Source organism: Epinephelus lanceolatus, chromosome 8 (genome assembly GCF_041903045.1).
Source record: "Epinephelus lanceolatus isolate andai-2023 chromosome 8, ASM4190304v1, whole genome shotgun sequence".
Classification (NCBI taxonomy): Eukaryota; Metazoa; Chordata; class Actinopteri; order Perciformes; family Serranidae; genus Epinephelus; species Epinephelus lanceolatus.
In genome coordinates this window covers 2,777,913-2,805,716 of record NC_135741.1, presented here as the reverse complement: position 1 = coordinate 2,805,716, position 27,804 = coordinate 2,777,913, and the positions used below count along the sequence as shown (strand labels likewise).

Here is a 27,804-nt window from a genome sequence, read left to right as displayed (position 1 = left end):
TCAGCATCAGTTCCCACGACAGCCGTCAGCATAGAGATAAAGGCCCTCTGGACAGCTGAAATGTCTCCCTGCAAGTTTGGGGAACAGACCTGTCATCATTACTCACAGTGCAACCAAAAATAAATCACACATGCAGTACATGTGACACGGTTCATACGTGTTTTAGGATCATGTGACAGGTGAATGACGGTGTGTGTGTGACGTAATTAAACATGTAACAGACTGTGCTTTTGGTTGGATAACAGATGTGGGCTTGAAACAGCTGACAAAACACCATGAAGGCTTTCTAATCTTTATCCTGTCACCCAGCTCCCCATTCATACATGTATGATCTAATGAATATAAAGTAAGTGATCTCTGACCTCCTCTCGTCCCCTCCAGATTAACGGAGTGGATATTCAGAACAGAGAGGAAGCTGTGGCCATTTTGACCCGAGAGGACAGCATCAACTTCTCCCTGCTGCTGGCCAGGCCGGATATAGAGGTGACGTCACACGACACAGTCACACCATCATTTTAAAATCAATGCTCAGAGTGCACAGACCGCAGGTTACCATGGAAACCAAAGTTAGGGGTGAATGCTTGCTGGTGAGGCTAATACCTCGTCTGTACAGGAGCGTCACGCTCTGTTCGATGAAGGTTTACTGGGAGGTTTAAATGGTGTTCATCATCCGTACCAACACCAGCACCACTGTGGTCTGAAATAGCTCTGCAAATACTGAACAGATTACCATGAAAGTTTGTCCAGACATTGACAATCCCCAGGGCCCAAAAAAAAAGTTAATCTGGATCAGGATGATCTGGATTTGGAAATCCCATGTTTTGCTGTTCAGGATCAGTTAATTCATCTTAATTTAGCACCTGCTGTTGAAAGCAGCACTGGACTGATCACACTGATCCAGATACAAACTTTTCAGGATTACCAAATGTGGATAATCAGAGCTCTAAATGGAACTACATGTACATATCACCATGTAGGTTGCTGGCTGTGTAAAGAACAGGTGGAACAGCCAGTGTGAGGTCAGATAGAAAACAGCATGGAGGATGCAACTGTCAGAACAGCATTAGAAACTGGATGTCTGATATAAATAGATTCAACAGCGTGGTTCCTGGACTTGGTCTGCCAAAACACACACTGCAATTACCGCTTATCACCACAGGCGCCACCAAAGAGACTGAAACAGAAATCTTTGTTAGTGTAACTTTAAATCACTGTTTGTTCATATTGCCAGGGGGATTTTTTATGGGTACAAAATTCTTTTTTTCTGAAATTCACCTTACTGAAAGGCTCTTCAGTAGTCTAATGGCTGGTATACACTGTGCGACTCTGGGCTGTCCCAGACGAAAGATGACCATCGTGGGAGAAACGTGGCGATATCTTTGGTTCTAAAACGGTGGTCTTACATCGCACTGTGAGACAGGTTCAAGGACGGCCGTTGTCAACGTCTTGTGACCAAAGATAACCTGAGATAAAATTCTGACGGTGTCAGAAATTTAGGATGACTATCTCACAGTGTGACAGCTGCTTTGACCTACGTCTACTGATGCAATGGTCACCGCAACACCAGCGCTGAACCCAAACAAATAATCGCTTGCCATGGAGGTAAAACAAACAAAAAGAAGTGTGTGGAACTCCCAGAAAGAGGAAAGTTTGGTGGAGCTGTGGCAGCAGAAGCCTTGTTGATTTGATGTTTCCTCCAGCTGCTATCATGACCGCCAGAAAAAAGACGCTGCATGGAAGGAAACTGCAGAGGAACTTCCAGGTGAGCAAGCTACCTATGGTGGCGCAGATGGATGACGTACGCTGATGCGGTGCACGCTGATGACATTGCATATTGACGTACGTCGTAACCTGCGATTCAGTCGTAAACGGCCATTGTACAATCTGCACACATCAAACTTGACGTCATACCAAAGTTTATTAGATCCACATCTCACAGTGTGTCATGCAATGGTCTATAAGATTGCTAAAATCGCACAGTGTATAGAGGGCATAAGGTCTACTTTATCTACTCAATCACCTTAATGGTTAAATCATGTGCAAAATATAAATGAATGTAGCCTATATATATGATTAGGGTCATATTTAGACATTTTGGTTTCTCCACACTGCGTTTCTGCCTCTTTCCCAATCAATCAAGGATAACGGAGGCTGGTGATTAGAAATGAAAGTTTTGAAAGCATTTTGGGTTCAGAGGGCTCATCGTGCTACGCAGCACAGAGACCTGTTCACAGGGAAGCAGGCTCAACTCCATCTGAAAGATGATGAGATGGGTGATGTGTGACAATGTGTGTCAGAGTTGGTTGTGGTAAAGGCAGAAAAAAAAAGGAGGTTAACACTGAAGATCACCCAGGTGGCGCTGTACAGTGTTTCTGTGTTGATGCCAATCCAGGTGTGCCGTAGGATTTTGTGATAACCACTCATTATTATTACTATATTTAAAGGTGATAGATGCGATGTCAGCGATGTCAAGTAAAGAGTCTTTTGTGGTACAGTGATTAAAAAATAATAATAATAAATCATGAATCCTCTCTTGTGCGCCCTGTAACACACTGTCACAATCTCTGTAAAGCATTTTTAGCTTTACTTGTCACTAACGCTAACGTAATTAGTCAATTAGAATCCTTTGTCGTGGTGGACACACGGATTCCCTGATTCAACAACATTCCTGTATACACACAAAAACACAAAAGTGTTCTTGATTTTATAACGGCAAGTATATTCCTCTGTTATAATTTCCCACCAATAATAATAATAATAATAACATGATAGTTTGGCTGTACTATATATTTGATATATTCAGTAGATTTTCGTTTTTAAGACTCTATTTGACAACTCTACAACCAGAGTCCCAAAAACACAATTTCTAGAGAACTAAAATATCTGAAATTAACCATCATCCTTGCTTTTATTTAACATAGTTCATCTAGGTGCAGTGTCATTACTAGTTAGGCTTTACTAGATATTTGATATACTCAGCAGATGTATCTTTTTACAACTCTGTTTTACAACAAGCCGCAAAAAACTAACATTACCGTCCCAAAAATGCCGTTTCTAGAGTATTAGGTAAAATATCTGAATATAATAGCTGATGTTTTAACTTTTTCTTAACATAGTTCAGGCATGTCCAATGTCTGGCCCGGGGGCCAGTTGTGGCCCGCAGACCAATTTTAATTGGCCCTTGGCTTGACTTTCAAAATATACCATATATATATACCATATATACCATATTTTTTTCAGGAAAATATAGACTTTAATTCTACACCTTTCTAGAAGTTCTATGGATGTATTATTTTTTTAAAAAATATTAGTTCTGATGAAACAGCTATACATATGACCTTTAACTGGGCCTTTACAAAAAGTTATGTCTGAATCTTTAATCGACTGTATCAGTATGTTCTGCACACCCATTTCCCAATAAAGAGGCAAAAAAGGTAATTTCATTTCATTCAAGGGGAACCTATTTGTCCCCGTTCACACGTGGGAATTATCAGTGCATGACACATCAGAAGGGGGATGATGACATTTAAAAGGAGAGAGCTGTGTGCAGGACGATGGATCGCTTTATCGTACGAACAAACAAAGCACCAGTGAAGACGACCGACCACTGACAGAAAAGAACAAAAAACTGTCAGTACACAGAATCACAAAAGCTACCTGTCATATTTTCTCTCATTTCTATTGTGTTATGTCGTGATGAAAGCAAGAACACACGTTATAGAAGCTACTGTGCACAGATATAAATACAGGTGTGCCTTGAGATTTTGACTTGCCCTTTGGTGAGCCTTGGTGTAGAGTTACAAATGACTGTGCAGATCATGCCTGAGGGATAACGTCAGTAAATTCAAATAAAATACAGACTTTGCTTTTGTGTGAATGCACCGCACAAAACACAGATGTAAATCAAGTCTGATAGATTATAAATAAATTGATTATCTAAACAGCCGTTGGTTCATTTTACTGTCAGCTGACTGATGAATCTAACAATCACAGTTAAAACTGAGTGAATCCTTTTCTGTCCCTGTGAGGTACGGAAATAGTCACCACATCCATAACTTCAGGTCTAACAGTGTCTCTCCTGTTTCATCACTCAGCTCGCCTGCAGCCTACTTTACTAACCTACTTTCATCTCGTGTCCCTGCTGCTGCAGCTGCCGCTCTGGGTGGCCGACAGGAGAGGAAAGATTTATAAAAGCCACAGTTTGGTTCCCATTGTGGTCGCAGTCCGGAATGTTACGAGTTCACCTCCCTCTGCCCTTTGATGCATCTGTGTGTGACCAACATGCAGAGAAAACTTTGACAGGAAGTTTGTTTTTCTGCTTCAAATCCTGACTGATTTTTGAGACCTGACCATGAACCCAAACTTAACTTTTTCAGAGGACTGGATCTCCTGACCTGATAGCTGTAAACAGACTTTGGTGACCTCTTGATATTTCTCTAAATGCCACCACCAGATTAAACCCAGCATAAAACTGATTAGGAAGCAAAACTACCTGGTGAGAATATAGTTTGACCCATCCACCACCTCTCTCTGCTCTGCTCTTCACACAGCTGCTCTCAGCGTCAAACATTGCAGCAGATGTTTTTACATAGGAGTTAGCTGAAAGCCTGGATGGATGGTGCTCTATACCTTTAAGGTATCAACCGACGTAATACAACGCCATGTAGAGCAGTGGTTTTCAAATGTCCAAGGCTCACCAAAGGGCAAGCCAAAAATCTCAAGGCACATCTTTATATATATCTGTGCATAATAGCTTCTGCAATGTATGTTATTACTTTTATCACGACATAAAACACTAAAAAATAAGAAAAGAAAAATACAAGTAGGTTTCGAGATTCTGTCTACTGACAGTTTCTTTTTCTTTTCTGTCAGTGGTCGGTCGTCTTCGCTGGTGCTTTGTTGTAATTTGCTCCGTACAATAAAGCGATCCATCGTCCCACTCACAGCTCTCTCCTTTTAACTGTTATCATCCCTCTCACTGGCTGCCAATCAGGGCTTTTGTGTGTCACACACTTCCCGCACATGAACGGTGACAAATAGGCTCCCATGAAGGTTTTTTAGAAATTAATTTAGAATTTAATTAAATTTTTAGCAAGAGTTTGTCTCTATATTTGGAAATGCGCACGCACAACATACTGATACAGTCAATTAAAAATGTGTTCGGAACTTTTTGTATAGACTCAGTTGAATATTGCAATTATAATGTGTGGTTATCACAAAATCCCACTAGACTGGCATCATGGTTAGGGATGGGAATCAAAAACTGGTTCCTGTTAAGAACCGGTTCGAACTGGTTCAATTCATCAACATCATTAGCCTTTATGTTTAACGATTCCCTTATCGATTCTTTTCATTACGCCGAATCTCTACGTCGATGACGCACGTCATGCTCATCAGTCAGCAGTACATTCAACAACAAAGAAGACGTAATGGTGGAGAGACAGAAGCGGTCGAAAGTGTGGCTTCACTTCACCAAAAAAGACTCATGACATTCACTCATTACAACAGCATGACGTGCAATTTATGCAGCACCGTAATTACATGCAAGGGCGGAAACACCACCAATGCTACAGTGATTAGTTTTCCACAGAGCTCTACGGTGCGAGCATTTTAACGTTACTCACATTTGCGACTAAAAATAGTTTTGTGCGAGCAAAATAAATCATTCAGCACGCTGTGCGAGTACAGACCTCAACCAGCAGCAGAAACGAAAGGCGAATCCTGCCGGTTGTGGGTTGAACGGGGGTCACAGACACAGACACAGACAGGAATGTATTCCTGTCAAATACGGCAGCCATAGTGCTCCGCGGTGCAAGATAACGGCTTACCGGCGACCGAGAAGTCCGGCTCCAGGTCCAATAATTTCCTTTTCTTGGTGTCATGACTGCCCAGAAGTACCTGAACAGCTGAGCCGTGGCTGCACACAGGTATGTGGCGTGTCAGAGGAGAAACGAGCCGTTCACATTGCCACAAACCTCACCGCACTTTAGGGACTGTTCTTTACTTGTCAGGGGAGGAGGGTGGCTGGTTGATTTTTATTTTATTTATTTATTTTATTTCAATCCCCCCTATGTTAATCACTTATTGATGCCAACATTTTCTTGTGGCGACTGTGCTGATTTACTTTATGTTACAAATTATTTTTTATTAAAACATATTGAGAGTGACAAACACTGTACAACAGGATGTAGCAATAAACTCTGTCATTTCTAACACCACAGCAGCCTCCACCTTCTTAAAACAGGCCCATCTGACTAACGTGCACCAAATTAAATAAAGCATCAGAACTAGAATATTCACTCTCATCTTGTTTGAAACTCTCAGAGTTTCTTGATTAAATGCAGATCACTTCTCTGTATGCTTCACAGCCTGAAACCAGCACATCCAGCTTCAGTCTGCGCTCACAGTCAGCCTGTTTTCTACACAACATAAACCTGATATATATAACACTGTGTGTGTGTGTGTGTGTGTGTGCTCTGTGTATTATACATACACACACACAGCCATGATAAATGTTCCTAGCATGACAGCAGGTCCCAGAGTGTGTGTGTCCACATCTGCTGACAGAGGAAGAACTGCAGAACAGCAAATTTATACACGTCAGTTAAAACACACGTACATATTCACTGATGGATGTGCACAGTGTGTGTGTGTGCATGTGTGTATGCGTACACACTCATACGCTAACCAGATGAATGAGCCGTCACTCAGTCCGTCAGTATTTAGACAACTCCGACACTTCAGCCCGTCACATGTTGTAATGAGAGAACAGCAGATGATGGATGTTTTATCAAATAAGCAAATTATAAACTGGGAAGTGACGGGGGAGCAGACACACCCACAATAATGTCATGTTGTGTGTGTTTTTTTAACTGAATTGAGTGTATTATTGCATTTTCAGCAATGGGACAAACTATGTTGAGTGTCACTCAAATTAACACGTACACATAGAATTTTAAGTGATCACAAAGAGCCATAAAATAACAACAAAGAGATTCAAAATGAAGAGGAAAAAAAGAGACGGAAAACAACTACAAAACAACAATGAAGTCTGTGTGTGTTGCTTCTGTGGAGGCGAGGTGGTGGGGCCTTCTGCATGTCTGTGCCCAGGGGCCCAGTGTCTCATCGTCTGCCCATGCTAAGAGTGAGACTAATGTCTGATCTTGGAAATAAAGGTTAAAAAAACATCTACTCAAAATCAGGTGTCCACTTTAGTCTCTTCCTCAAGGCTGTGATACGCAGCTGAAAGCTCTGAAAAAAGGCTACGTTAGGATGTTTGATTTTTTTCTCAAAGCAGTAACACTAATTTCTCATAGTGTAAAGAACAGATGGTTCTACTCAGTAAAGTCAAAGTTCAGCAGCAGTAAAATGCAAAAATCATTTATACTCATTTTTGCTGCTTTAGTCACAATTATTTTGTGATGTCGAGTAGACGGAGGAGTATTCATAGAGGCAGACAAACAGAATGTGTTTATAACAACCTGCCATGAAGCCCACTGAGACAAGATGGAGGGGGAGAGGTATCAGAGATAGATGAAGTGATGAGGGGGTGAAGGGATGATGGATGAAGAGAGGAGGAGATATTTATCCCATGTGACCTAGTTTCTTCCTTCAAGGTCATACGCACACACGTATATCACACAAATCCCGATACACAAGAAGATGAAGTCATGTAGGTTCAAACACACACACACACACACACACACACACACACACACACACACACACACACGCACGTATTAGTTTACCTCTGAAGACCAGTACTGACACAATAACACAACTCCAACACAAATTCTGAGTGATGTTATGCGTTTGTCTCCAACCCAGCAGCATTGTGCGTTTCTACAAACCACAGGTTTGTTGCTGCAGGAACCCATGAGACAAAGTGTGGGGTCCCCCAGGGATCAATTTTAGGTCCAACTCTTTTTAATCTCTACATGCTTCCTCTGGGGGACATCATCAGGAGGCACGGTATCAGCTTTCATAGTTATGCTGATGATACGCAACTGTACATCGCCGTGTCTCCTGATGACACAGGGCCAATTGATGCCCTTTTTAACTGCATTTTAGATATAAAGTCATGGATGGCAGTGAATTTCCTGCAGCTCAACCAGGACAAAACAGAGGTTTTAGTCATTGGTCCTGAAGGCCAGAGAGAGAAACTTTTACCAAAACTACAGGATTTGAAACCAACACAATCTGTAAAAAATCTGGGTGTGATTTTTGACTCTGAGCTCTGTTTAATTCCACATATTAAAAACATAACAAAGGCAGGTTTCTACCACCTTAAGAATATTTCTCTCTCAGGCCAGCACGGAGGTGCTGATGCATGCTTTTATCTCCTGTAGGTTAGATTATTGTAATGCCCTGCTCTCTGGTCTTCCCAAAAAGAGTATCTCAAATCTACAATTATTACAGAATTCAGCTGCACGAGTGCTGACGAGGACCAGAGGGCGGGAGCACATTACACCAGTTTTAAAATCGCTGCATTGGCTCCCCGTGCGCTTCAGGATCGATTTTAAGGTTCTTTTATTAGTTTTTAAATGTCTTAACGGTCTTGGGCCATCTTATTTATCTGACCTGCTTTTACCATATCAACCCTTGCGGACCCTGAGGTCCTCCGGCACCGGCCTTTTAACCGTACCACAAGTTAGGACTAAAACACACGGGGAGGCGGCATTTAATTATTATGGCCCCCAATTGTGGAACAGTCTGCCGGAGAACCTCAGGGCTGCAGAGACTGTTGATGTTTTTAAAAAGAGGCTCAAGACTCATCTTTTTAATCAGGCTTTTAACTGATCTCTTTATCTATTTTAAATTCCTTTTATCAGGCTTTTAACGGATTTATCTATTTGTTTTTTGCTCTTTTTTTTATAAAATGCTCTTACCCTTCCTCTTTTTACTTTCTTACCTCATTTAACCTTTATCTTTTGTTATTTTAGTTAGCCTATAGGTTTTAGTTTTGATGCATTTTATGTCTCTGTTTTACATCATTCCTACCTAGCTACTAACTCAATTTTATGAGCTAAATAGCTTTTTGTTTATTTGGTTCTTTTTATACCTTTTATCCTATCCTACTGTTTTAGTCCCTCAGTTTTTAGCTCCAGTGTTTCCTCATGGGGGCCTGCCACACTGAGGGTTGTTCCTGGTCTCCCGATGGGGGTGCCGTCGGGAGACCGCTCTGACCTGGGTGGCTAAAGGGCACTGCACTTCGGTGTGGAGCCTCATGTCTGCCTGGGTCGGGGTGATCTCTACGGCAGCGCTCCCTGTGGCCATGGACCTTGGGCTCTCTCGGTGTGGACGGCCCCCAGAGGTGGCTTTCTCCTTGCCTCGGGTCTCGGTGCTCGGCCATGTCTCTTTAGTGATAGCTAGTATGTGTATACTTATGTATCTCTATGTGGGGTGGGAGGGTTGGGTTTTCTCTTTTCTTTTTTGTTTTCTGTTTTGGTTCTTTGTTGTTTTTAACCTCTGTGAGGCACTTTGTGTTACTGTCGTATGAAAAGTGCCATATAATTAAAGGTGATTTGATTTGATTTGTAAGTTTCATATGTAGCAGATGTTTTTTATCTTTATATTTAAGTTCAACCCTGTCTAGCTCTGAAGTCACTGGAATCATAAAAACACGGGACCTGATGTTAAGTTAAGATCCCCCTGTTAAGTGTGCCAATAGATGGTATGCACTCACGTGATGTTTGTCTTGATGTTGAGAGTGGCATTGGAGGAGCCTCTCTGACAGGGAAGGATCTAAATTTTTGGGACACATCGTCAGTAGTGTACACTTTGAATCAGGGAGTGTTTCAGCCTTTCAACACTAGACACCCTCATCAAAGGCGGCCAGCTGAGCGGGTCATGTTGGTGTTCTTTGAGCCCAGCAAGGGTCCTTCCGCTTGATCCACATCCACTGGCTGCTTCTTTTGGCCGCTTCAGAGACTGATCTAATTGTCTGCTGCAGAGCCTGTCCATGGATACCAAGGTCTTTCAGCAGCCTGATGGTGGAAGAAGCCACAAAACCTCTGCATCCCACTTCGACCGGATAGACCTTCGCATTCCATCCTTGTTGTTGTCGAAGATCAGCGCTTGGTCACTGACTTCCGGCGTAAGACACAGACGAGAAAAAAGCTGTCCTTTCGTGTCGGCATGATACGCGGCTGGCAGCCCTTGTTGTTTAAAGGTACCTGGCGGCATCAGGGGGACATGTGGTCGGACAACAACAAAAGTTAAGGTGCCAAAAGTCAGAGTAGGGCGGGTGGGAGGGGTGGTGGATGGGTCCAGCAACCACTGACTTTCACCCCGCTGTTCACTTCCTGTGTGACTGTAAAGCCAAACCCTGGTCGTTTTCTAAACCCAACCACATGCATGTGTTGGATAAACGTAACCATGTGTGTTTGTTGTTGAAGGAAAAAAACATCAATTCACAATGTTGTACGGACGTAGTGCTTTTATTTTGAAAGAGACTGTATGCAAACTGTACATTCCCTGTGAAAACAGAAGTGTATTTTTATTTATTTTATTTATTTAACCTTTATTTACCCAGGCAAGCAATTAAGAACAAATTCTTATTTACAAATGCAGCCTGAACCAAAGAGCAAAGGCTCTCTGGAGGGAGAGGGGGAGTGGATGCTAAAATTAAAAAATAAAGTTATATAAAATACACAATAAACAATTAATATTTTGAAAACAGACAATGCATGTAACAGGCTGAAGTTGACACGGCGTCCCAGAACGTCAACAACCAACACACCCAGGGTACCTTGCACGTCAAGATATGATGTGTAAGGTGCTCCTGGGTCCATGACCAAACCTTGATATGTGATGAGGTCAGAGTGAGGATGTGACAAAGCTGTGGTTAAAGGTCTTGTGTGCAGGATTTAGTGGCATCTATTGGTGATGTTGCAGAACTGAAACTTCTCCCGTGTGCCAAGCGTGTTGTGGAACTACAGTAGGGATAGACCGATATGGATTTTTTAGGGCCGATGCTGATACAGATTTTTTTCCATCACCCTTAGCCGATGACCGATTATGGACTGCCGATTTTCTTGAGCCGATATCTGGGGCCGATACTGCTTTTGCTCCCTCAGTTTACATCAAAAAAATGACACAATGATAACAAATATTACAGGTCTCAAGTTTAAAATAAGAAACATTTATTGAACAGTAAAAAATACTAAAACAAGATGGAAAGTTGAGGTAGAACAGGTAGAATATTATTATTATTATTATTATTATACATTGAAATAAAAAAAAGAGTTCAGTGCTCTTAAATCTTCCAGTAATGTCTTTATAAAATAAACAAATATTTAAGCTGAAGCATAAATAAAACAACAACTACTGTACACAGTAGGATTCACTGCATGTGCGCTGCAGGGTCTTCCAGCAACACAGAGCTGCCCGTGGATGCCTGTCTGTAAATCATGCCAGGGAAAAATAAATCTGCGAACCCACGCGCGTATCAGCCGATGCCGATACAAGTAAAAAACTCAAATATCAGCCCGATATATCGGCCGACCGATGTATCGGTCTATCCTTAAACTACAGTGGCCAATGTGCCAGCACAAATGGTCTATTGAGAGCCTATAGTGGGCGTGGGTTGGACCCAGGTGCAGCACCACTGACAAAAAGGACAGTTTGTATTTGCCTCTGAAGCAGCTCTTAGAAGAACACAGGATGAGCAGGTAAGTGAAACAACAGGACAGTTACCCAGCTTGGGATCTCCTGAGGCGCAGGATTGATCCAAAAACTGGAGCGTAATCTCTGTGACGCACACGCAGAGACATTGTATACTCTGATTGTCACGATGAGGTCAGAGGTGGTTAGGGCAAAGGGGTCATGGTTAGGGTCAGCATTAGCAAGTCAAAGCACAGTGGGGTGGGACTGGGAGAAACGCTGTGGTCTGGTGGGTGCATCTATCGTCCCAGTGTGACGCTAAAAGTTGCATTTGCTGGTCTTGGCAGTCATCTCACCGAGACGCCATCAGGGTCATGATGATGAAGGCCACAAGCTGACACGCATTGGTCTTGTAATGAAGTTGTTGTCTATACTTTAAGTGTTGCTGTTGTTTTTGTTACCAAAAAAGTCTGTTTACATAATTTCAGCCATTTACAAACCAAATCATTTGACGAATGAATTATTTTTTATAATTTTCAAATTCATTTTCTCTGTGTCCTCCAGAATGACAACCCTGATGGTCCGGAGGAGGACATGGAGCTGACTCTGGAGGGAGGAGGCTTCCACCCAAACCCACGAGCCTCCTCCTGCTCCCTCCCTTCCACCCAGCCCTCTGGCTATTATCGCCTCTGCCGGGGAGGAGGAGGAGGAGGAGGAGGAGGAGGAGGAGGAGGCGGCCTGGCCTGCCCGGGGGGAGCAGGAGGTGGAGAAGGTCCTGGGGATGATGTGGATGTGGAGGAGGAGGAGGAGGAGGATGAGGATGGGGAGGAAGGAGAAAGAGGAGAGAAGGAGGACAGAGACCCCCCTGTGCCCCTCCCTCCTCTGCTGAGCCTGGCTCCTCTGCTGTCTAACAGCCAGGAGCTGGACAGCGGAGTGGGCCGGACAGACGACAGCACCCGCTACGAGGAGTCGTCTGAGCACGACCTGCTGGGTGATCAGACCAGTGCCTGTAACACCAACACCACCAACACACCAGGCAGCACCAGGAAGTTCAGAGCGGGACCCAGCCCCAGGTAGGACCAGGACCCCAAGAAGTGGGGCCCATTTTCGCAGTGGCCAAACGGTGGAATAGTTACATCCAACACGTGGTGATAGTGGGCCCAAAGAGCCACTCATGTTAGAGAAACAATGACCCGGAAGTTAGCAGCTCGGACGCCGCAAAGCCGGACTTATGGTTAAGCGCACTTTTGATGATTGTCACTCAGAGATGGCGTACTATGTTGCAGACATAGACACAGAGTCACTGTGGTCACCATGAAGACAATAGTTTCAAATCCACAGTAGCTATGTTTCCATCCAAAAGTGATTCGAATCATTGGGAAATGCGTATTAAAAGAAATACAAATCCTGTGTGTTTCCATTAAATGTACGGACTTTGGTGAAAACTATGAACTTGTGCGAGTTTTCCGCAGAACCGGAAACAAAATAAGTCTCGCATTCTTCTTCTTCTACGTTTTCTGGTGGTTGGCAACCAGCTTGTAAATGCATTACCGATTTCGAAAAACCCGGCTAAAGCGAGCGTATTTTAGTTTGTGCGAATCTGGAGGTTTTAATTCGAATTTTGGCGTTTCCATCATAATTTTCCGATGCGATACTTCTAGATGTGCATCTAAACAGGCTGATGGAAACATGGCTTATGACTCTGACCTGCACTCAGTGTCTGTGTCGACAGAAACATAAAATAAAAGGCATAAAATTTACATCACAAAGCATTTGACCAATTCTAAATTAGGCAGAACTTTGAAATGCAGCCTTAAAGCTCGCTGAGTCAGCGGAGCGCTGGACTAAAAGGAAAGGCCTCTTGTAATTTAAGTCTTTTTTTTTTTTTTACTTTTTTTTTAAATTAACCAGCTAATTAATGGCTGTCAGCCTATCGAAAGCAAAAATAACCAAAACTGGTATTTTGCCAAATTTTCATCATGACAGGAGCAAAATATCTGACTGACTTCAGCCATGAGGATAGTAACACAACTATACTGAGAAGATCTTTCAGATTAGTATGTAATAATACAGCACACCCCTCCTGTTTCCTGTACCCAGACCCAGTCCCAGACCCAGCCCCGGCCTCGGCCCCAGCCCCGGACACGGCAGAGGAGACACCACCCCTCCTTTCCTGCATCTGCGAGACCTCCAACTCAGCTCCGACTCCCTCCCTGGCCTGGACTGGGCAGCTGCGGGAGGAGCAGGAGGAGCAGCGTATAGCCCCCACCACCATCATCACCACAAGGTATATCAACATGAGTCTTGTTGAAGCAGGGGTCAGCAACCTGTACTATCAACAGAGCCATTTATGGCCATAGAAAAAAACAATCATATTTGAGCCTTACAATGAAGGTCATGGCGGCACGGTGGTACAGTGGTTAGCATTGTCTCCATGGTCACTCTGTAGTGGGCTATTTAAGACTATTTAGCTCTTTACCTTTACAGCTCTGGTGCTGAAAGCAAACACATCTGTCCAAGCACTTTTAAATTTGCTATATTCCGCCATGACTGTTCCTGTTTCAGATTCAGAATCCACAGCTCGCCGAGCTAATGAGATTCAAGATGAGCCACCGCTATTAGAGGAAAAGGTGCCAGGCTGTATACCTACGACGCACATTTTACTCAACAAAATATTAAAGCATTATTTTATTTGGTGTAAAGGCTACACATTTTTACTACTGGAGAATGTAATCACTTTAGGCCCACAAAAACAGTAAATGAAAATTAAAATGTTAAAAATAAAACAAAAATTTTTCATTCTATGTAAATTTTTTTAAGCCACAGGGAGTCACTGGAGAGCTGCATGTGGCTCCAGAGCCGCACGTTGTCTAGTTAAAAAAGTGAGTCTGATGATATTCTCTATTTTAGGCTGCTTTCACACCTGCTCTGTTTGGTTCGGTTCAATCAAACTCAAGTTCGTTTGCCCCCTCAGTGCGGTTTGTTTGGGCAGGTGTGAACACAGCAAAACAACTGGACTGAGACCTTCTTGAAGAGGTGGTCTCAGTCCGGTTCCAAAGGAACTCTGGTGCGGTTGGTTTGTGGTGAGAAGGTGTTCCGACCTGGATGTGAAGCAACTGCAGTCACATGACACATTGTTTGGGTTAAACATGAGCATGTTACAGTCCTGGAGGATTATTAATGTGCACCTCCTCCTGTACTGCCTTAATATGCACATTCAGCACATCCAATGCATCAAAACATTGTTTTCTAGTTGGAGCTGCGCCTCGTTTTCAAACTGTATGGTTTGACTAAAATGAACAATGACAGCAATATAGTCCACGATGAGCAGCGCTAAAATCAACCTGCGTAGTTGTCCCTCCATTGTGACATTAGAAAGTGTCACATTTATCTTGCAAGTGTACTCTTCTTCAACGTTTGCTTTACTTCCTGGATTTTTCCCACATGGAAATTCTGACCAATCAAGAGCAGCTTTCTCACACAAGGCATTTGATCTGGTCCTCTTGTAAATGCTGCCGTGAGAACACGAACCAACTCTAGGTAATTATACAACTTTGGAACAACATGAGTCCCTGATTCAGACCAGAGGAGACCACTCTAGGGCTGACAGCAACCTTACCTATTGTTATCAAATTCCATTAAACAGCCAGACCAACAATGTATCCTCTTCCTCTGTGCCATAAGGCTCCATTTTTGTCCAAAAAAACCATCAGTGAGACACACTGTTGCTCCAGGTGACATGTTCCTTCATTACCATGAACACACACGCTGTAGATTACTTTGACTCCCACATACACCTGACACAAATACTCACTAGAGCACTAAGGCCTAATCCCAATACCTCCCCTTGCCCACTACCCTTGGCCCTCAAAATGAAGCAACGAGGGGTAGGGGTAGAAATCTTTTCCTAGGAATTGGGACACCACTCACTACGTCACCGCGTCGGTTACGTACATGCATACGTAACTATTTCAAACAGGAAGCTGCGAGCCATCTACATTTCCAACTGGCATCTACAGTGGAGTCTCCAGTTGAGTTCATCCTACCGATTGCGTTTGCCACATTCATCATGCTTCGTTTGATGAACGACAGACAACAGGGGACTTCTGCTAGCTAGCTAGCCAGCTAACATTACGAGGCAGCATAGTTATACTAGCTGGCGTGTTATCGTAATGTGAAAAGTCCGACAATTTTGCAGAACAGGACAGATGACAGACGCCAGATAATGCAAGCTAGCTAGCTAGCTAACAAGCAACCTGACGATGGTAACGTTAGCTGTGTATGAACTTTTTTCCCCGTCTCTTGCTCGGTGGTAGCCATGGCGACATCTACCCCTCGCTGGCAAGTCAGCATCTGAAATCCCTCGCTCTGAAGGGCTAGTTTCAGACCCACTACCCCTCGTTTGCTACATTTCTTAAAACTACAGTAATGATCTGTTTTTGGTGAATAAACTTTGTCGTCCTCAGTTGGAACCGATGGGCTTGGGGCTGACCAGCACAGGCAGGGTAGGAGGTGAGGAAGTATTGAGAGACAAACTAACACATCGATGGTCTTGAGGGTTTTCATAGGATTTGTTGACGAGACCAAAAACACAGAATACAGCTCGACTTATTCTTTTAACAACTGAAATGACCCAAATGGCTCCGATGGATGTTGGGGATGTTCTGTGTGCGCTCATGTGCTTCAGCACTGAGAAAACCCTTTACGCTATTATTTAGAGTGGTGCATTTCAGTCGAGCTGTCAGTCGTCTCATAGCAACAGGAGCTGTGACCAGTGCTTCCTCTGTCTTTACTGCTGCTGGATAAAAAGAGATAAAAACATTTTACCTGCCGTCAGGGTGAAGATCCCTTTTAAGGCACACTTTCCCTGTCATCCAACATTCAGCACAGTTGATATTCAGAGACTGTTTTTAACAGTCTTGCTCTTTTCTTTAAGAGATTTGGACTTTATTTGTATCAGATATTAAAGAAGACTAAGATCCTACAGTCATGAGGCTGTGCCCTACTGAGATTAATGCTACCATCAGCATGCTAACATATTCATAATGACAATGCTAGCATGCTGACATTGGGCATTTATAATATTTACCATGTTCTCCATCTTACTTTAACATGTTAGCATGCTGACATTGGTTAATTAGCACCAAACACAAAGTACAGCCAATCTGGTCTCAGAAATTCATCCAATGACCGACCCGGGTCACCTTACATGACGGTGACACTTTAACGTGCCATCACCACAGAAACAGGGCTGATGCAAAGTCAATTAGAACACACAAATTCCCTGGTTCAACAACCTCACGTGATGGGCAGTGGTTAATGTTACGACCCCATAACTAGTATAAAGAGTGAGAAAGTCCATATACGATGGGAAGTCAGAGTAGTGGATGGGTGGCTCAAACAAACACCAAACTTTTGCCCAGGAGACTATTTGTGTGCTGCTAACACCTGACTTTTGATCTGCAGCACTACCACCACCATCACTACCAGCCCCCACTGGCGATGATGATGCCGGGCCTGACGGAGGAAGAGTGCCAGCGATACCAGGAGCTGCTGGAGATCAAGTGCCAGTACGAGAAACGTAACGAAAAACAGCAAAGAGAAGCGGCGTGTAAAGACACTGAAGCAGAGGTGAAGGACCAGGAGGAGAGAGAAGAGGCAGAGAGGGGAGGAGAGGAGGAAGCTTCTTCTTCGTCTGCGGTGGACGTGAACTGCAGTGCGACTTTAAGCGAGCACGAGATGGCGCTGATCGAGGAGGAGTTACGCCACCTGGAGTTCAAGTGCCGCAACATTCTCCGAGCGCAGAAGATGCAGCAGCTCAGAGAGAGGTGTCTGAAAGCCTGGATGATGGAGGAGGAGACGGTGGCAGCCGGAGCGGGGCGACCAGGCCCTCCTGAAGCAGGTAACCATGACAACAACTAAACAGGAACGTGTTAAAGAAATTCCCAAATCTGACATCCTGTCTGTTCTGTTGTATGATGGGAGCATTTGAAGGAGAAAAAACAAATTAGAAATTCCACTTTATTCCAACTTATGACTTGAAGGAATAATTTAAACAAGTTACGGCAGAGACTCCAGATGGTCACTGCTCTGGGCCTGCAGACAGTCCGCCACGTTACACCCCCTGTAAAACCGCAGCTGGTCATTTTTGCCCCCTTTTTTTGTACAGATTAACTTAATTGTTCTTTTATTGCCATAAAGGGCCACTGTGTAAGATTTAGGGGGATTTAGTGGCATCTACCAATGAGATGATGAGAAATGAGATTTCAACCAGCTGAAACTTCTCCTGGTTAAAATTCCTTCAGTGTTCGTTGTTCAGGAGGTTTTTACTTCCTCTTCAAAACAAACAGACCAGGTGATTTATTATGGTGAAAACACTAGATAAAGCAGTTTTATGTTACAAATCAGTGTTTCTGCAACGCTGTTTGGTATATCTGCTCAGGCTGTTCTCACAAATTTTCTCGTACGTTTCCCTAAGAAAAGCAATGCACAGAAATTTGTACAAATCCTGCGTATTTTGAAAGGCTTCAAACATGTGATCAATGCGCTGATGGCAGTTAACAAGGAAGCAGTCCCTAGTGCTTGTAGGGAGGCAGGTTGGGGCAGTGGATGGGTCACAAAACCACAGACTTTCACCAGAGACTTTTCCCTGGAGTCACATGTTCAGATCCGTGTGAACCTTAAGTCATTGTAAGGTACGTCCTCATCATGTTTCTTTCCCTAAACCTAACCTCCATAACTATTATCACCTATACCTAACCTTGATAAACTTTTATTGCCTCAACCTAACCTTGATAACTTAACATAATTACGTAACTGTATGTTACAAAGTAACGTCATTTGTGGGGCACAAATTTGTAGGATGTCATACGCAACGTTCTGTGAGAACTGGTTGGTCTGGTTGGGCCGATTGCACCTGCAAATATGTGCTCACTTTATTTCTAATCCAGACGGTCAAGAGGTTTTAACTGGGAGCAGAATTATCCTCAGAGGTGTTTTCCTCTCCAAAACAAACAGACCAGATGATTTAAACCCGTAATAACCCTGAATAAAGCAGTTTCACGTAATTTTTTTTTTTTTTTAAATCCAACGCTCTCGTTGAGGGGCTGCTAACTATGGTGGCCAATGTGAAAACGCGAAAGGTCACTCTGTTCACCAAACTGATGAGACCAAAATTAGTTTCAGCAAAAGTCATTACCAAAGGAGAGCCTGTCTCCAGATGTTAAGTGAGTGAAATGTGCGTGTCGTTGTTCCTTTGCAGTTCCTCTTTAAACTTGGAACTTAAAAACAAAAATTCTTTACTTTTAGGTGTGGATAATGACAACGAGGATGACGATGATAATGACCCTCATCGTCACGAGTTATCGGCTATCAATGAGCTGCCGGAGCGAGAACGATCCGACGACAAAGACAGCACCAGCGCCTACAACACCGGGGGGGAGAGCTGCCGGAGCACGCCATTGGTTAGCACCGAGCAGATCCCTCCTCTCCAGGAAGAGGAAGATGAAGGAGGAAGACGGCTGATGTCTCCACCTCCTCTATTACCTCTCGCTCGCCTCCCCCCTCTGAACTCCCCCCTCACCCCGCGGCGTCACGGGCGGGACCGAGACAGAGAGAGGCGCCACTCGAACCTCAGCTGCTCTTTCTCCCCGAGCACTTACAGGAAGTACGAAACAGCCAATGGCAACGTCGCACATGGGTCAAGCTCCACCCCCTCTACGCCCTCCAAGTTCAGGTCTCCCTCATCATTTTGATTTTAACACATTTTGTGAATTTAAACTTTGTAAAACTGCATAAATAATATTGGATATTATGCTGGATTTATCGCCATTATCAGGTCTCTGACCAGAGAGGTGGGGTCTTCTTCAAGAAGGGGTGTGGCTGATGGAGGGCGGGGCTCCAGAGCAGGTAAACAACAATTTAACTGTTCTCCACAGCGTCAACATTAGGCGATGTAATGTTAATCAGCAAATCACTTGCATCCTAACCTTATGAGTTTGCTAACAAATGCTAATGTTGCTGTGTTATTGTTGCAGGTGGCGCCACCGACAGGCCCGGAGGTGGAAGTGCGGAGTCCAGTCCTTATTTCACCAGAAGACACCACAGCAACAACAAACCATTAGAGCGCTACCAGAGCTGCATGGCGCTGCCCTCTGAGGGCCTGGTGGACCCACTGGATCGAGTGAGAGACAGAGCGAGGGCCGAGGGCGAGGAGAGGGGGATGGGCACGGGCAGCAGTGGCCCAGCCAGCCCCAGGAGTGTGAACAGCGCCCCCTGTGGTCTGGAGGACCACCATACAGGCGCCTCACGGTTAGGACTCGCGTTACCACTCGGGCTGACACACTCATCACCAACTGCGTCACCACAACGCATGGAGTGGAAGGTAAATGGTGTGATGATGTTCTCTCTTTGTGTTCTCATTAAGAGGACCGGCTCTGATAGACAGTCACCCTCCTGCTTTTTACTAACCATAATGATAAATGAAATTGGCTCCTGCTAAAATGAAATCCTCAAATCAGCTGGACAAAACTTTGTGTGGACCACTGGTCAAACCTATGTGTTTATTTTTAGGTTCATTGGTGTTCCGGCAGAAACCCAAAATATATATTTACATGCTTTAATGTTGAAAAAACACTTTATTGTCCTCTTACTGTCTGAGCTGAAACACCTGTATTCATCCTCTGTTCCATTTTATCGCCTGTCTGTTTAAGCCCCCCTTCCATTAAAGTCTGCTCTCATTTGCCAGCTTCTTCAAGTCTTCTGAATCTTGGCTTCTCTGCACCGTTCGTTTCAGCTGGGAAATGGCAAGCAGCCTTTTCTACTGTGAATAATCACTAATAAAAATTTCAAAACACAACCAGACATGTTCCAGCAGGAATATGATGCAAAATGTGGGAGAAATTAACGACATCAGCAACCACGATTACATGTTTCCCCGACATTAGCACTTAGCTACATGTAAGTTAGCAGAGTACTTGCAGCTGAGGAATAACTGTACCAGAGATTAGAGGCGTTTTCTACAGTGAAAAATCACCAGTAAAAGCTAAACAACAGCAGACATGTTCCAGCACGAATATGATCCAAAATCTGTGAGAAATTCAAAATAGCAGAAACCAGTTTCACATGTTTCCCTGACGTTAGCATGTAGCTATATGTAGCAGTGTATAATGTAAACATTTGCAGTAACATGCCTGGAGCAGAGGACCATATTAAGAAATCTAGAATGAGGCGACGTCAGCTTGTTGCTGAAGTAGAAAAAAAATGTTGGAGACAGAGTATTCAAAACAGTGTGAAGTCTGAGGTTGTTTTTACCTACGTTTACCTTTTTATTTGAAACTTGAGCCACATTTAATATGAACATCTGACATTGCAATATTATATATACTACTCCATACCCACTGGTAGCTTTGTCACCTTCTACCTATGCTAGTCCTCAATGCCTATGTGCAGTTTCACATAGATTGACCACGTCAGTGAGTAGAAAAACGTGGGACAGACAGAATGACTGACTGACAGAATGACACACTGACAGTTTCCGTGATTATGTACAGCATACCATACCATGACTTAGTCATACCAAACATTAGAAAACAACACCAACATTGGTCCACAGGGGGAGCCACAGCGATCGGTCGCATTTTGAAGCATGTTTCTGTTGTTATAGCGCCACCCAGTTGCCAATTAGAGTTAAATTTCTCCAGTCACCTTGAGGCGTCCTGTTCTACATATCTACCAAGTTTAGTAAAAATCCATATGGCGGTTAGGCCTAGATAAGAAATGAGCTCTCTAGCGCCCCCATTTTGTTTGATGGGGTCAATAATGGAGGGGTCCCCTCAGATTATGTGTGGTCATATGCCTACAAAGTTGCGTGGTGATGGGTGAAACCCTTGAGATGTTATACACCTTTATGTGATGAGCCACGCCCTCCGCAATATTCATTGCCTTATAGAAGCTCAGTTTTAGTTTTCCAACTTTTGCCAAGAGGGAACTTTAGATATTGGTCCCTAGATTATGTTCACCCAGTTTCATGCAGATCGCTCAAACTTCCTAGGAAGAGATCCATTTGAAGTGTTTTTCAAAAAATTCAAAATGGTGGAAAATCTATATAAGTGGACGTTATGGGTTCTTGAGGCAAATGTGTTCCTCATGAGGAGAGGCATCTCTGTGCAATGTTTCATGTCTCTACGACATACGGGGCATGAGATATGCCCATTCAAAGTTTGACATTTCAGTGGGTTGCTATAGCGCCCCCCTTTGGCCAATTGATGTAATATTGCTTCATTCACATCCTCCCATGACCCTCTACCACTGTGCCAAATTTCACATGGATTGACTAAGTCAGTGAGGAGAAAAACGTGGAACAGACACACAGAGTTTCATCATTATATAGTAAGATGACAACAAAAGGAAAAGCATTCCCTTTTAAATCTGCTTAGTGATTAAACACAGTTGCCTCCATATTGTTTGACAAATTCATATTTATTTTTCTCTGTGAAAGGAAACATAACTGTCTGTTTTAGTCATTTCCTCCATGACTTTGCACAAGAGGCAACTGATTTGTCCTCTTTGTGTTCAGGTAAAGATCCGGAGCGACGGAACTCGTTACGTGGCCAAGCGGCCGGTCAGGGATCGTCTCCTGAAGGCCCGAGCCATGAAGATCAGAGAGGAGCGCAGCGGCATGACGACAGATGACGACGCTGCCAGTGAGATGAAACAGGTGGAGTATGCACAGTAAACGCATGAATTGACACGTTGTCCCTGAATGTCCAAAACTGATGCACGAGGGTACCTATCAGGTCACAGTGTGACATGTAGGCCCAGTGACAAAGCAGCGGGATTTGACAAGATGGGATGAGAATGTCTTGTTCTCGTCCGCTCCTCCTGCCGATCGCAACAGTTATGACGAACTGACCACTGATAATTACCAGTGAAATGAAAAGACCTCAAACTAAAGGTTTATTCTGTGTCTCTAATATTAAATAATCACCTCTGATATTGTTTGGAACTGAATTTGTCACTATTTGGGTTCCTCGTTTAACATTTTTAAAAAGCATATTTACAATAATAATAATTAAACTTTATCATTATTATTTTTTACTTAACCAATTACTAACATTTCGTGACAAACTGTGACAACCGTCTGTGACAACCTGTGCTCCACCAGGGCCGATACTGGAGCAAAGAGGAGAGGAAGCAGCAGCTGCTGAGAGCCAGAGAGTACCGACGAAGAAGAGAGTACATGATGCAGAGCCGCCTGGACTACCTCAGAGGAGACAGGTAGGGAACAACAAGTCCAGTTTACCCAGACATTTTGAAAAGGATCACTGGGAAGGAAAGAGTCGTGTATCTCACAGAAATGTATGAAAAGACCAAGAGCTCTTAATAATGTGGTGGTGGTACATAGTGTGTTAAATGACCTGCTGACACCAAGGAAGCGAGGCCAGCGGAGATGCAATCAGCCTTTTCTATGTCCGGCCCCTTTTCGCTCTGTGCTCCAGTATCATTGGAACAAAACTGGAACATGGCTGAAACTCAGTGAACTTTTTCCTCCCGTTATCCTTAGTTATACTACGTGCTGCCTTTCCCCCACAGGGCTGCAGGCTGCATAGGAGTGTTAAAATGTGTTTGTCTTGTTGATGAGACATTTCTTGTTTACAATATATTTATTAATTTTGAATATTTTTCTTTGTGGTTTGTCACTCAGGAGCTCAGAGTTACCCATCTGTGTGTGTGTGTTCACTATCACACCATGACGTGAAGATTAATGTCAACAATACAATCCTCTTACCTTCCTCAGCTGGAGGCGCCACGCAGTGTGAAAATTCATTAAACATCCGGATAACAAAACTCTTCATTAATCCAAACCAATAATCCATCAGTCAGAGTTAATTTATGGAAATCCCAAATTCTGGAACAAGCAGGTTTTGTCTGTTGGTGGTTGTCAAACTCTGACACCTGAACACTGAGGCATCACAGACGTCAGTTAATCAGCATCATTACATCACCTGTGAGCGCAGGGCTTAAAGAGCTGGGCTCCAAATGAGGAGTAACATGGTGCTTTAATAACATGTTGTCAGTAAAATAATAGTATTCATTTTTATGTGAGGCTGCCAGATAAAACCTGAAGCTGCTGAAAAGACTTTCACAAGCTGTGCTGTTAGAAAATCAACCCACGAGACTGAGGCTGGTTTTTTAAAATATTTTTTGTTGGTTTTTTTTGCACAGAGAGGTTGAAGCTCACTGGATGACTCAGAGTGTATCAGGCAGTCAAACTACCTCTGAAAGAAATCCTTGCTCACAGCTGCATTATCAAGCGACGATTACGTAACTCTGTTCTAAAAGGAAGACAATAGTGGAAACAAATGGCCGCCTGGAAAGAAGGAGATTATATTCATTTGCAGGATTTTTTTGTGAGAGTTATTTTTTGTGAGAGTTATGAGCCTCAACCACACAGTGTTCATGCAGGCAGAAAACCAAAACAACAAAGTAAAAGAAGATAAAAGCTGCGTAGAGCTGAAGAGTTGGTTTAGTGGAACATAGGAATCTAATTTTCTTTAAAAAGAAGTGCAAAAAGCTGCAAAAAATACTTTAACCCAAGTCCAACGGAAATCACATCATCTGGATAGTTTATAAGAAACAATGAAAAAAAAAGAAACATATCTATATAAACCAATTAATTTACACTGAAATAAGACCTATAAAACCCTTGAAGTCCTGGAAGAATTGAAAGAAAAAATGTGTACACAGAAGATTAATGTACACAAGGAGACATGATGGTACAAGATCGTGGCTGCGTTTCCCAGTTAAGAGCGATCTTAAGACTTAAGAGCACAGTTAAAGGGCCAGTGTGTAATATTTGGCATGGTTTATTGTCAATCTGAATCTGAATCTGAATATTCTACCCATTAATATGTTTATACAAGTGTATAATCGCTATAAAATAAAATTCGTTTGGTTTTCGTAGCCTTATAATTATGCTTTTATATATATATGTATATCAAGGGCCTTGCTTTAGAGAGATCGCCATCTTGCGCCACCATGTATGTACGGCAGCCCGAGCGGACAATCCAGCCAGCCAGAGAACGCGTTTCGCGTGTATAAATGAACCAACGAAGACAGTGGGAGGAAGGACGAAGGAGGAGGAAACAGCAGAGAGTGTTAGTAGTTCGTTGATAGAGAGTAGTGTAAAGTTTTTTTTAGTTATAAAGTTTGCGAATGGACCACACTTACCACGCAACAGGAGAGAATGAACCCGAACCGTCATCTGCGAGGAAAAGAAGACGCAACTTCACTCCTTGTGATGCACTCTCTGCGGCGCTTTTCCTCCTGATGATATATCTCCCCAACGATGGCAGCAGTAGCACCGAATCCCATTCTGTGCATTCAGCCTCTCTTCTCGCCCGCTCAGCATCAAACACATGGAGTTCCTCATCTGTATGCTCCGGCTCAAACAGGTATGGCTCTGGGTCTGTGTCCGCTACAAGAAACTCTTCAAAATCGCCTTCAAAGTCGTCCATTGCAGCTACTATAGTCTGGAGATATTGCTATGCTAAATAAACAGCTGAGCTCTGTTTACAGGCTACACTGTCAGTCAGTGTGCGGGCTGGAGATTGGTGGAGCAGAGAGGGGAGGGGGTGCCCACTCAGAATGGTAAACGAGTATGTGTGTATGAAGTGTGTCTATTACGCCAGAAGAGTCAGAGTTTGGGACGGAGTCTTTTACCCCCTGGAGTGTTACCGGAGTTTTTGGAGTGCTCAAATAAACGGGCCTTTTTCCCGAACGCTCCTCTGGTCTCCTGCTCGTGAGGGATTCATTACAATATCGTAACATGGTTTAGATTTCTAAATAAACATTCACCTCGTCGCTAGATAGACCTACTCCTGAAAAACTGCCTGCACAAGGCTTTTTGTCCCTACGAGGCCACCGTCATTTACCTGACAGGAGGGGTGAGCGAGTGAGCCCTGCAATCTAGAATTTGACCACTGATGTCACTGTTTTCAACCCATTTTACACACTGGGCCTTTAAGAACGTCTTAGCTAAGAAGGGTCGCTAAGATAAGAGTGTTTTCCAGATGAGTTCTTAATGCCCTTCTTAGGATCGCTCTTTAAGACGCTCTCAACAGGAGCTGTCCACTACCGCGCTGCTGAAACTAAATCAATCGATGTCAGGCAAATCGATCACCCACCACTTCATCAGCACATAAGTCACACACAGCGCTGCTACCTAACGCACTAATTCCCTGCTGCTCGTGTGTAAGTGTGTTCTAATAATTCTAATGAAAAACTAAGACATAAATATTTGTTAATATATTTCTCATTATTATTATTTTTCTTCCGCCGGATTTCGGTGCGCACTGTTTTAACATCTCCTTGCTTAGTGTAATATTAATTTGCCTGACGCGGTTGGATCTGTGAGTGTTTGGACGCTAAGAAGACTGTTAAGACTGGGTCAGCTCGATCTTACAACTCCTTCTTAGTGAAAGATCTTCTTAAGCTAAGAGCGATCTGGGAAACGCGGCCCTTGTTTGTACAACGTATCTTTCAGAGCTCTGGAGGAATCAGTCAAAACCAAGCAGCAACTTCCGGGGCTGAAAAATGAAGCAAACACAGAAGTACCAAAAACTTTGGTTCAAACTTCACAGTAGAAATAAACATTTTACAGCCTGGTACAAAAACAGTTTGGGTCTCAACAGCTAATTTCAACATTCATGGCAACTGTACAGGGGGTGAAATATATAACACACTGTTTACATTTCATTAATAAAAAAATAAATAAAATAAATAAACTTATTTATAAAGCACTTTTCAAAACAAAGTTACAAAGTGCTTTACATGGTTGATCCTGCATTTAAAACAATGCAGGATTCAAGTAAATAAAATTACGCAATTTTAAGAAAATAGAAAAACAATATAAATAAAATAAAGATGAAATACCATAACTGAAACAGATAAGCAAAGTTGGCAACTAAAGATTGCACTGTTGCACTAAGGTACAGCAACTTCAAAAATAAAAGAACAAAATAAAGATAAGACATATGTGAGACATATATAAAATAAACAGTATATGGAAATTAATAAAAGGCTTTTTTGAACAGAATACTTTGAAATGTGTAGTAAATGTACAAAAGAGGCCTGAATCAGTCTTGTTCTTTGGTTTCTATCCAGGGACATTTCATCATCAACCCGGGGAGCCGAAGACCTCCGTTCATCCCAGACGGCCCAGCTTCACCCTCGACAGGACTCCCCTAGCAACAACATCCTGTTACTGAGCCAGAAGAAGATCATGAAGAGGAGGAATCGCCGCATCCTTGACAACTGGATCACCATCCAGGAGCTGCTGGCTCATGGCTCCAGGTCGCCGGACGGGAAGAAAATATACAACCCTCTGCTCTCTGTGACCACGGTGTGATGTGAGGAGAAGAGAGGAGGAAGAAGAAGAAGAAGAAAGAAATGGACAATACAAACTTCAAACTATGAGATCAACGCTTCAGATGTCTTTGGGCTGGAAGGAAGATAGACACGTGTTAACAGAGCAGAGAAGACTTCATATAAAGATGAGGGATTTATAACCTGGAACATTTTGATGTATGTCTAAAAACTGTTCCCTGAACTGTCTTTGATCGTGAGCGTGATGACGAAGGGAAGATACAAGTAAAGGAAACGCGAGGATGGAGTATAAGGACCACACGCAGTAGGAGGCAGCTGAAGTGGAAAAGTGACAATGACTCTGAAAGGATGGACTCGGCATCAAACAAGCAGCAATAGCCTCAAAAGAAATCAGGAGTGACCCTGAAAACCTGAACAGTTGGGTTACTTGTCCTGAGGGTTGAATCTGGGAACAAAAAACTGTTATAGGGACTGGATGCTGGATGGCCTGTTAAGCAGCCAAAGAAGTGCGAGTGTCCAGCCCAACATATGGGACTGGACTGAATCCTGAGAACTGAACTTCTTTGACACAAAGAGCACCAGGTTATATGTCTCTTCAAACTCAGTAAAGACACATTTAAGAAGGGAACGGTTTGTTCTGGTTCACTGCTGCTTTTAGGACCTCAAGAAAATGTTCTTCTTCAAATGACTCTTCTCTGTACCTGAAGGAGACGGGTTTCATGTCCTGGTGTGTTCAGGCAGAAATATAGTTCAGATATTTTGAATTGCGGTTGTTTGGGCTACTTATCCATAACAGATGTCAGTCAACACGCC

At 43.2% G+C, this 27,804-nt stretch overlaps 1 protein-coding gene across 1 annotated transcript in view; it reads left to right on the top strand.

Moving 5' to 3' along the window:
* Positions 1–27,167, top strand: part of LOC117258602 (PDZ domain-containing protein 4-like) — a 76,973-nt gene extending 49,806 nt beyond the window's left edge. The window contains exons 8-17 of the mRNA XM_033629641.2: positions 382–483; positions 12,169–12,677; positions 13,705–13,891; positions 17,071–17,506; positions 18,913–19,339; positions 19,442–19,512; positions 19,641–19,987; positions 22,181–22,321; positions 22,769–22,881; positions 26,770–27,167. Coding sequence (XP_033485532.2) covers positions 382–483; positions 12,169–12,677; positions 13,705–13,891; positions 17,071–17,506; positions 18,913–19,339; positions 19,442–19,512; positions 19,641–19,987; positions 22,181–22,321; positions 22,769–22,881; positions 26,770–27,013 — 2,577 coding nt within the window. The 3' untranslated portion in view covers positions 27,014–27,167. The remainder of the gene's footprint in view (positions 1–381; positions 484–12,168; positions 12,678–13,704; positions 13,892–17,070; positions 17,507–18,912; positions 19,340–19,441; positions 19,513–19,640; positions 19,988–22,180; positions 22,322–22,768; positions 22,882–26,769) is intronic.
* Positions 27,168–27,804: the final 637 nt, after the last annotated feature.